An 11,893-nucleotide genomic window follows, 5' to 3' on the forward strand; every position below is an offset into this window, starting at 1 on the left:
TACTTGACCGAGCTCACTAAGGGTCCATCTGGGGGAGGTGATAGTGTGAGAGCTTAGCATGGACCGCGAACTAACCTAATAAGCCCCAAAACACTACCTGTTTTGGTCTTGGCCCAGTATCACGCAACGCCAACAAGGGACAAATTTCACTAAAGAAAAATATAACGTTTTTCCTACACACATATTTCCGATAGCGTAATAAATATAAATATTATATTTCCGATAGTGTAATGAATATAAATGTCATATCCCGATAACGTAATAAATATTATCCTCAGTATCCCTGATTACGTTGTTTAACTATTTCGATTTATATACTTTATATCCATATTTTATAGAAAGTTATTGTGAACTGACACATTAATGTCTGGAAAGATCAGGGTTAGAAATCCAAGTCCATGGACGCTTATAAAAAGACAATCACCCACAGGAAATATCTCAACAACTTGCATCTCTACAGTATATTTTACCATACACATTATATTTTGTGCTCTCTCACTGACTTGAGCTTCGGAGTGTAATCGCAGGTGGAACCCCCTCATCCCAGAAGATCGGTTTACTGAAACATGGAGACCATTCCTAAGCACCTCATTCACTAGTCGACCAATCACAAAAAAAAATCCGAAAAAAGCTCATCCATACTTCGAACAATTTCGAACCAGCGAGAATAATATTAAAATTGTTTTCATCTTAAAAAATTCTCTCGGAAATTAAGAAAATTATTATTTTTCCCATAGAATTTATAATTTTTAAATTTAAAGCACTGCATATCTTAAATAAAATAATAATAATAATAATAAAAGAAACCGAGAAGGAGTTAAAATTAAAGGCAGGAGTGATAAATGAAGTCTGACAAGAATGTGAGAAGTGGAGGCGTAGTTGAAGAAGAGTAGTGATAAAATAAGATGTCTCAGGTGTAAATTCGGTATTAAAATAATTAATGATAGAAGCGAAGTGGTGTGCATCTGGCAAAAAGTAAAAAATAATAAAAGTTAAATATTAATTTTGATGAGATTAGTGAAATTAGAGTGTTTAAAACAGAAATATATATATATAGAGAGAGAGATGTTGCGTTGGTTGATATTTGAAAGTGTGTTGGGCATGTGTGAATGTTAGAGAAGGGAAGGAAAAGGAAAAGGAAAAGAAAAAGAAAAAGAAAATGTTGAATTACAGTTGGAAAAGAAAAATAGAAAAATAAAAAAAAGAAGATGGTGATATCTCTTTCAGGTATTAATGGGTCTGTGGCTGTTAGTGTGTCTTATTTATCCCACTCGGACCTTACACGTCTCGTATCGACCGCCATTTATTAAACACTACGCCCCTCTCTCTGTGTTGCTCTTGCTGCGATGCGCAAAAGGACAAGAGGAACACAGAATTGTATTAGGAATAGGAATAGGAGTAGCAGTAGCACTGTGATTTGTGATTAGTGATTAGCACAACAAGAATACAATAATATGGCAGCGACAACTACAACAACTTTCCTCAAACTTCAAAACCAGCCCACCAAGCCCAAACGACGCAAATATCGAGAAACTACAATCTCCGCTGCGGCTTCTCCTTCTCCTTCTCCAAACCACACCCAAACACCCCCTCATCGTCCAACACCTCAATCCCCTCAACAACCTGCATTGCCCGAATCTCCCTCCACCCACAGGATCCGCTTCTCCCCGGGCCGCTTCTCCCCGATAATGGACTTCGCCCACTCCTCCCCTACCGCTAACGGCCACCATCCGTCCCTGGCCCAGGCCCAGCCCCAGCCCCATGACTTCCCTTCCAGCTTCTCCAAGTTTAACTCCGCCCTCACCGCGGGCCTTTTGAACCCAATGTCCCCCCCGCCCGACAAGACCCGATCCAGCCCAACGCTCTTCGAAATGATGGCCAGCGAGCCCGATGTCCACCACAGGCCCACCACCCACATCCCTCCCACTGCCGTCACCGCCGCCGCTGCTGCGTCCTCGCTCCACAAACCCCAAATTCTCGATCGCCACGCCCTCATGATGCAGCGGATTTCGGACCTGTTAGGGTCACGGAGCCCCGGGAACCAGTTCAACGATGGCGTTTCCAGCGACATTAAGCTCACGCTCAGCTCCAAAGACGGAATCAGTGTCTCCATGAACGTGCATCGCCAAATCCTCGTCGCGCATAGTAGGTTCTTCTCGGTGAAGCTCTCCGATCGCTGGACCAAGCAGCAGCAGCAGCGCTCGCCGGTTCCCTACGAAGTTGAAATCGCCGATTGCGACGATGTGGAGGTTTACATTGAGACCTTGAGGTTGATGTATTGCAAGGATCTTAGGAAGAAGCTAATGAGGGAGGATGTCTCCAGAGTTCTCGGTATCTTGAAGGTAAGGCCGTTTTTGGGGGGTTTTGTTATTTTATTCAGACATGAATTTGGCTGCATTGTTAGGATAACGCCATCTGAAATTTGTTCTTAAAGTGTGTCTGCTTTTGGGCAAGAGTTCTGTCTGAACTACTTTTAATCTCAATTTCTAAACAATATGGATTATTTTTTTGGGATGGAATAGTTTGGTGGTTGGTCTGTTTTATTGAATGGATAGGGAATGATAATTAAATGAAGGTGTGGGGTTAGGTTTAGGCAATAGGAAAAATTTGAATTTCGGATGTGAACAGTTAGAGGATGAAAATTCTGTTATTAGGTTATGGGTTTGGCTATTTATTACGCCAGTGCATTCCTTTTCTCGTCCCTTGCCGTTTTGTTTTGTGCGTGTTTAGAATTTGCCTGGTTTAGGGTTTTGTGGGACTGAACCGGTTGTTTTTTGTGTGGTTTTTTCTTAGGTTTCAGCCGCCATTGGGTTTGATGCTGGGGTTTTGTCTTGTTTGGAGTACTTGGAAGCGGCGCCTTGGGCGGAGGATGAGGAAGAGAAGGTGGCGTCTCTCCTTTCTGAGCTTCGTCTTGAAGCGGTTGGCGCAGGGGAGGTTTTGAAGAGGGTTTCAACCGATGCTGCTGCCAATGGAAATGAAGAGGGGAGTGATAATGAGGAGGTTCTTCTTAAGCTTATTCGTGTGGTTCTTGAAGGCAAGGATGAGAAGGCCAGGCGTGAGATGAAAGGGTTAGTGTCGAAGATGCTTCATGAAAATTCTTCTCAGAATGATCTTCGAAAGGAGTCGTTGTACTTAGCATGTGATGATTGTCTGCAGTTACTTCGTCACCATTTTTTGCAGGCTGCGGGTTCGAACTTGCAGGATGTGAGTCAAATTGCAAGACAAGCAGATAATTTGCATTGGATTTTGGATATTTTAGTTGACAGACAAATTGCTGAAGATTTCCTGAAGACATGGGCCTCTCAAGCAGATTTAGCTGAAGCTCATTCTAAAGTGCCAGCAGTTCACAGGTTTGAGATTAGCAGAGTTACAGCAAGGTTGTTTGTTGGGATTGGGAAAGGACAGTTGTTGGCTTCTAAAGATGTTCGGTGTTTGCTTCTAAAAACATGGCTGGTGCCCTTTTATGATGACTTTGGTTGGATGAGGAGGGCATCCAAGGGGCTTGATAGGCACCTAATTGAGGATGGTCTTAGTAACACGATTCTTACTCTGCCACTCTCCTGGCAACAGGATATTTTGCTTGCTTGGTTTGATCGTTTCTTGAATTCCGGTGAAGATTGCCCAAATATTCAAAGAGGGTTTGAAGTTTGGTGGAGAAGGGCTTTCTGGAAGCGGAATGGAGAGCAAGAACGGACAAGACAATTACGAATTACAACTACATCAGTTGAGAACCCTTGAAGACAGATTGTTCCACTATGGGAGAATTGGCAGTAAATTATTGGGTACGTCACCTTTTGTGCTTTTTGTGATCATGTCTATTTGATTCATCTACGACCTGCAAATTCAATGGTGTGAAATATGTAGTTAGACTTGATATTCATGCTCTGGCTACAAGTTAGCACTGTTTATCTTCACCTCCTAATTTGTTGGAAATAATCAAAGGGTGAAATTGGTCGTGTAATTTGAGTGGGTACTTGCAACCTCTTTCCTTTTATCACTTCATATCTGTTGTATGATTTACACTTAGGTCATCAGTAATTTTGCTCTTGTCTATAGAATGGATGACATGCCCAAAGAAGGACTGACAAAAGTGGTTATGTAGTGTACCTAAGACAAAATCAGTCTGTTATTTTATCAATGACACAGCTCCAACTTCCTCGTACACATGTAGTGTAGTGGCAAAGACATGCCTAGCTTTGTTTGTAATTTTTAATTTTTTAGGTTCCAAAATACTTTTTTCTGATAAAAATTGACTTGTCCAAGTGAAGTATAAAATAAAATTCATCTGGTTGACTAAACATTAGATTTTCTTCTAAAAATAACGGGTGGTGGCAAGGGTTTCATTTCTATTTTCTGATGCCTGGATGCTGTTTAAGTGTTAACTTGTCAGTGAATATTTTGATACACTATCTATCTTGTGGTGGCCGCACAGTAATAAGTTTAGATGCTTGATTTTTGCTCTTTGAAGTCAGTCTGCTTAAATATTCTTATAAGCGTGGGATTCTTTTGTTTATTTCTTGAGTGTGAAGTGTATGAACATGCTGGCCAATACTATCATCATCCCTTTTGGCTATGAAGATATCTTATTTGTTATATATGCTGCATTATTCTCTTATGCAGGTAAACTTCGTCTTAGTCAGTCAGTTGTCTGATTCGTTGGTCTTTATATCCACGGTCATATTTGTGCTTTTGATTGACATATTCCTAAATTATTCAACTTATATTTGTCAGAGCAATTTTACGTAAATTTATTCCTTAGAAAATGCACGTTTTCTTCAGGAAATATCTCGTAATTGCTCCCGAACATAAATAAATTATATTTTCCTGGAAAATAATCCAATCTTCGTGTTATTTATCTCTCTGTAGTTTGATTGACGAATTATAAGTTTCTGATCGTTCAATGCAAGCTCCCTGGCAAGAGTTCAAGGTAGTTGAATGCTGTGAAAGAATGGTTGGCCTTCAATTTTCCAAGTTCCTAAGATGAGCCAAATTTATCGAGTTCAGCAACTCGTGGCAGGTTGGGTTCATGGAAGGTTCAACACGAGGATAATTTCTTTTGTGGTAGAGCATCAAATAGCTTTGAATACAAGAAAGATGATGATGATGACGAGGACAGAGATATATACTTGAACATCTTTCTTGCAAATTAGGTTAAGTTGATTATTGAATGGTATTGAGCATTGAATATATTCAATCGGTTGTATTATATATGGGAATAACTTCGATGGAGGTTAAACTCTGGGAATATAATTTGTTTCTTTACTGAGGATTGTGGATTCTTTTTCTATTTCTATTTCTTGCTTTTCAACAAAAGTTTAGAGAGATTCGAAAGCTTAACCGTTCTTGGGTTTTTGTATCTTGCTTGAATAAGGAACTTGGCTTGTGGGACATTTGGTATGTGGGGATATTTAGTGTGTTAGCTTATTTATGAAACTTTTGTGAAATGGCTATAGAAATTAGCCATGGTACAGGCAATATAATCATCCATGCTTTTCACCAAAAAGGAAAGAATCACCCTTTCCAATCAATCATGGAGAAGTGAAAAGAAAGAGCTTTTGCAAAGTTGGAGTTTCCATGATACTGGTCAAACGACCAAAAAACATGTATGCTCGATGGAGACATGATAATTGAACAAATAGGTTGACCCTCCAATTAGTTGCTATTTGCTAAGAATGAAAGATGCCACTGTCTGATTCGTTCTGCCAACAATGAAAGAAAAGGGAAAAGGGACAATATTATAGCTGTACTTCAAGAAAAAAGCTTGATCTGAAACATGATTTTTTTTTAATTCTTCAAACTACTGTAAGCAAGGTGGAAAAAAAAAACCAGAATAACGACAATGTTATATTTCACGTTAAGTAAATGAAAAAAAAAAACTTAACATCAGTATGCCTGACCTGATAAGTGTTGTGTTTAGTCTGTTCTTGGCATATTTAATTCATCATGACTATAAATTGTCATTTGTCTCTACATTCAAATTTCCCATTGAAGAAAAAGTCTGCATCTGATAATAACATAAAATATTTTCAAATCACTATTTAATTGCAAACTGTCAAGTAAATTTATTGAGTTTTATAATAGTTTATTACCAACAACAATCTCCTAAGTTTTATTAATTGATAAATCAGACATAGAAACTGTCTTTTTTAGTTGGTCAACATAATGCTTCGTAAGCCTACTTTTGTCCATATCATTTATTTAGAAATGACCATGTAAATTTATTAACCTTTATCATATTTATCTAAAAAAATGTGATCTACCATATTTTATAGTGTTAGATATTTTTAGTATTCTGTTTATATATATGTTATAAGTGTTAACACGGTTCCTCACACTAATCCTTTTCAAAATGAAGCGTGATTACTGGTCTACTTTACTTGTCTTATTCAATAAACCAAACAAAGAGAAGTGATTTGGGTTCAGTGCTTTCTATTAAAGTCCAAAACTTAAAGTATAGGCCCAACTAAAATATTAAAAATCAAACAACTGTTCCTTCAACTCCAAAACAAATTTATATTGATAAATAAGTTAGAAACAGGTTAAAATAGCACACACATGGATGAATCATAAATGCAAAATACCAATGCATAAATTTTAATACTATACGTGAAAGCCTAAAAAGATAATAGAATTTAAATAAAAATAATATAAATGCATATCGTTTATCATCCTACATTTAATAAAATAATATATTTCTAATTTATACATCAAATTAAAAAAAAAATTACATATTAAATTAAAAAAACAAAAAAAACTTACATATCACAATTTTAGAGTGAAAACTTTTAAAAAGAAAATACATCACCCACGTAGTGTTGTTTCTTTCTGTTGGTTGATTATTGAAGTATTTTTTAATTTGCAAGAATTTCAATTTGTTGAAAAGGGTTGCACTATGTGATGCTATTTTTTTTTTCTTTTATTGTTGAAATATTTGTTTTTAATGATAAATAGCATTGATTACATGTGCAACTACATGAGAATTGAATGAGTCTACAGAAGAATTACCCCTTCCTATCTTGCTCCTCTGTCATTATCATTAGACACCAGCTAGATACTTTCTTTTTTGGACTTCAATGATTATTTTATTTTTAAACATTTGATTACATCAATTTTGATTAAATCTTATTTAAAACAAGTTAATTAAATGACACACTTAAAATACAGAAAATTGACTGTGTTTGATTAATTAACGTGCGAGAACACAATAAAAATCGAACACTGACGGTTGTTTTGTTTTACTTCTTATTATTACTTGCTTTTCCATCTCTTTCTTCAAACTTATTTACTTTATTACCCGACAAACTAATATGATAATATGAAAAATATGATGTTTTCTGAAGCAACCGTCCAACTAGAAAAAATAGCTTTCATGTTGCAATTTAATGCAGAAAAAATAAGAAGAAAACGATTTGATTGGAATAAAAATAAAGGGTAGCTTTCATTAAACTTGTCTTCTGCAAAAACTTTTTAAAGCAATATTCCAGGGACAAGTCCAAAGGAAGTGGGTTCAACTTGGAAACTCATCTGCAACTTAAACGAAGTATTTCTAAATACACATTAATAAAGCTTCTAAAAGTGTGACGAAACCTCTGCAATTAAAACATTTTTTCAATGCACTTTTTTTATTAGTTAAAAACAGTTGTAACGTGATGTTTTTTTCACTGTTGGATTGTCAAAAAAAAATTATTCATTTATTACTTATTTACTAATCTTCTTGAATTCAAACTGCTAAAAATACATTAAATAATAATAAGATGTAAATTAATTTTACACAATAATATAAAATCTGCTAGTAAATCGTAACCGAATGATAATATGATAGATGTATCTTAAATATTATAGATGATCTCTTATAAAGATCCAACACCAAAATAAATATGCTATGAATTAAGAATTATATTAACTAATTAAATAATTATCATATATTGAAAGTTTCACATTACTTATAGATTATTTTATAATTAGTTATTATATTAAATAAATTAAAAATTACTTTATAAATTAAAAAAATTATTAATATTTAAAGTAATTTTTATCAATAATAAAAATTTAAAATAATTTTTAAATTGATATCTAATCATTCGATACTAAAATTTTATCTATTAATTATTTATATTTTAAATTAATCTTTATTAATCTTTTAGAGATTAATTTAGATTCTAAAATATTAGTATATAAAACTTTGATTTAATTTAAAAATTAATTTAAATTTTTTATTAATAATAAAAATTATTTTAAATATTAATAATTTTTTAATTTTTAAAATAATTTTTAATTTAGTTGATACATATATAGTAATTAATTATTTTTTATTTTTAAATTTAGTTGTTTCTTAATAACTTTTTTAGGGAACATTTTAAATTTGGAGTGTTTGATTAATGTTTTTTTTATTAAGTATTTTTATATTTGTTTCAGAGGTCATTTATATTTTGATTTATCCCACGATTTCTCCAAACATTTTGCTTGTGATTCTATACCTCACAAAGTGAGCTTGATTGAATATTGTTTTTTCAAGAAAGAATAATATAGGTGGAGCCTAGAAAGGCTTCTATCCCTTATAAAAAAATAATAAAATTTCAAAATTATTCTAGACTACTTATTTTATGTCATAATCATTGTCATGCGAATCTTTTAAAGGTTGAGTTTCCTAATTTTTTTTTCTAATTTTTTTTAACTATATATGTATATGTATAAAATTATATTTTACTTTTTAAAATTTTATTTCAAGTTTTTAACTCTCTTAAAATTTTCGTTCCATCTCTAGTTAGTTGTATATTTAAGAAATATATGTACTAAAACAAGTCTTAGTTTTCAATATAGTATTTTTTTTCCCCTTTAATATAATAATGGATAATAGAGGAAATAAAAAAATAAATTCATGACAATAAAATTAATTTCTATAAAACTGGTATAATTGTTTATTATTCTTGAACCGACAGTTATAATAAGACAGAGGAAATGACATATATAGGAAGAAAAAGAGACGTATCAAAATTATGAATGATATTATTTTTTCCTGTATAAAAATATGAAGGACACAAAATCACTTTAACAAAATGCATTAATTGGAGTAGATGAACACATTATAGAAAGATTATCATTTTATGATTAATTGCATTAAAATCTATCCCATTGACATATTTAGTTTTGTCGGTAGGAAAAGCAAGTTTCTGGAATGGAAATTATTTATTTGTTGCCAGAATCATATTGATAAAATCTGTTATTACAACCTTTTTTTATTCTATTTTTCTCTATTGAACATGCCATCAAAATTGTAGAATGAAATCAAAATAATTAAGAGGAAATTTATATGGAGTTGGGAACATATATGCAGGAAATTCAAAGTACTCATAACAGAAAAAAAATATTTTAAAATAGTTCTAATTTACATATAAAACTAATGAATGAACAAGCTTATTTTTTATTTTATAAAAAAATTATCTAAATATGTCTTTCAAAAAATCATAAAATAGTTGAAAAAATGTGCAAATTATACCTGAGTCCAATTAGTCAATTGTTAGGTTGTGTAACTGAAGTGGTTAGGATTAGTTTCTATTATAATCTAGTATCATGTTCTAGCTATAAGCTCTCTTTAGTAAAAACTTGAATATGTTATTCACTAATTGTATTGGTAATTATTTTAATAGATTATTTTTATAATAAATTTTTTCTTTTCTCTCAATTCTCTTCTCTTATATTCTATTTGGTTCAACTGATGCAATGTTGTTGACGACAGAAAAACAAAATGGAAACATGTTTGGATCCACTAATTTAGTGAAAAATGAAAACAAGTGATTGCTTGACATGTTACTGTTCACACTCTCAATAAGTTATAAAAAATAACTACAAAAATCACCTTTGACAAAATACGATTATGTTATCCCTTTACATGCGTATGACAACAAACTTTAATTAAAATTATCAAATCACAACTCAAACATAAAAAAGTATAATCAAAATTATAAAAAAGTAATTATAATTTTTTTATATAATGGATGATATTATATATAATCAATTAATACAGTATGATAAAATAAAATAAAATAATATAATAAAAATAAATAATATTTAGAAAATAAAAATAAAAATATTAAATATTATATAAATTTATGTTATAAATATATTTAATAATATTTTGTATTAATAATATTTTAATTATGAACTACTAAAATTATAAATAATTAAATTTTATTTTTTATTTTTTAACACAAAGGTGAAATTGTAATTTTACTTTTTTATTAATTAAAAAAATTAAATTTTCAATCACATTCATTACCAAGATTTTGTTACCAAATTTAGAATCGAAATAATTGGTAGTTAAGAAATTAATAGTTAACTAGATACCAATTTATAAAAATTTATCAATAATAGAAACTAATTTAGAAACCAATAATTTTTTTAATCTTTAAAATAATATTTAATTTAGTCAATATAATAACTAATTAGTTTTAGTCTCTAAAATTGGTTTCTATTTAATGATTTTCTATTAGTGATTATATCACATACAAATTTTCATAAATTTTTCCTTTACTTCTTTTTATTTTTCATTCTAATTTATCTTAATCCAAATAACCTCACTTTTCTTCTTATATTCTATTTATCTTAATAAAACAACCTATTTTTTTTAATACATTTTTCCTCAAATCTAGTGACTAATGGAAGAAAAGTATTAGTAATATTTGTGTTCTTATAAAATGAGATATTAGGAAGTGGTAATAAATGAGGTCAAACCATGGTTGGACTAATGAATGAATAGTAAATTGATGGTGTTAAACATGGGTTAGAGTGGGAAAAGTTGGAGGTTCTTGATGATTTGATTATGGGGACCATAGAATGTAATTAATCTCATTGTCTAGGTTAATGATGGAAGCTAGGAGCATAGTTTGGGGATGTTGGTGTTTTTTTTTGTCTACCATGTCTCAATCTGAGACACAGTTGATATGGTGTATGTAATAAAAGCTGCATGATTTTTGTGTTTAGGGCTTGCATGCCTAGGTGCCCTAGCAGAGCAAAAGCAGTAACCCTAGGTGGTGTGTAGGATTAGGATGGTCCTAAGTAGGAACCACAAATATACCTGTATGTACGACTCAAAAGAGGAATATGAAGATGGACCACCCTATAATGGTTATAGCCTGCTTCTGAGGCATCTAGTTACAAGTTTCAAACCCTGTTACAAAATGTCCACAAATCATGACTCTCAGTTCAACACAGTTTCACTCACACAATCCCCCGCCATTTGTGGACTGCCCAATTGACCCTTCTTTCTCCCATAGCCACACACATCTTCTTCATCCCTTTATTACACTCTTCTCTCTTCTCCATCTACACTGCTACCTCCCTAACTCAACCTTCCCCATTTAGTAGCCACTCTAAACACTCTCCTATTCTTTTTTTATAAATATCTCTTCACAAATTAAACATGTGATTAAATTATAACTAATCAATCTCTTCTTTTAACATCTACATTTTCTGATCAAAAATTCAAAATATACATTTTTACATAAGACATCCTTGGAGCCTGTATGTATTTGAAAATATACTTTCAAAAAAAGTAAGCAAAAGTGTTATTGATTCACTCTTAATATAATTAATCCTCAATGAGAGTTATTTATTTATTGATTCATTTTACCAATACTCTCAAAAGATTGTACTAGCTAACAGAATATTGTGTATGGGAATATTTCTTGTTAAAAGAGGGTAAATATTTCTTCTCTTTTGTGTCTCTTGAACGGAAGACAGAACCATTAATCACATATAAATCTCTTGAACGTATAGTAGTTATGTGAATAAGACAGATAGACTGGAAAAAAAAGTACAAAAAGTTAAGTTGCGTGCTTTTTAAAATAAAAAGAAAATTAAAGCATGCAAATAAAAATAGTTAAATATTTTTAAA

The 11,893-nt window shown here is 31.9% G+C and overlaps 1 protein-coding gene across 1 annotated transcript; it reads left to right on the top strand.

Annotated features, from left to right (window-relative positions):
• The first annotated feature begins 1,128 nt into the window (after nucleotides 1-1,128).
• Nucleotides 1,129-5,266, top strand: LOC137812665 (BTB/POZ domain-containing protein). Its single transcript, XM_068614813.2, has 3 exons — nucleotides 1,129-2,342; nucleotides 2,794-3,782; nucleotides 4,867-5,266. Exons 1-2 carry the CDS (start codon nucleotides 1,455-1,457, stop codon nucleotides 3,736-3,738), a joined length of 1,833 nt encoding a protein of 610 aa, XP_068470914.2. The 5' UTR covers nucleotides 1,129-1,454; the 3' UTR covers nucleotides 3,739-3,782; nucleotides 4,867-5,266.
• The last annotated feature ends 6,627 nt before the right edge of the window (nucleotides 5,267-11,893 follow it).

This window comes from Phaseolus vulgaris, chromosome 2 (assembly GCF_051622355.1).
Source record: "Phaseolus vulgaris cultivar YP4 chromosome 2, ASM5162235v1, whole genome shotgun sequence".
Taxonomy (NCBI): domain Eukaryota; kingdom Viridiplantae; phylum Streptophyta; class Magnoliopsida; order Fabales; family Fabaceae; genus Phaseolus; species Phaseolus vulgaris.

Excerpts from the sequence above, each read along its gene's own strand:
- LOC137812665 (XM_068614813.2), top strand. The coding sequence starts at position 1,455 with ATGGCAGCGACAACTACAACAACTTTCCTCAAACTTCAAAACCAGCCC. Across the intron at positions 2,343-2,793 it reads GAGTTCTCGGTATCTTGAAG|GTTTCAGCCGCCATTGGGTT; the intron begins GTAAGGCCGTTT and ends GTTTTTTCTTAG.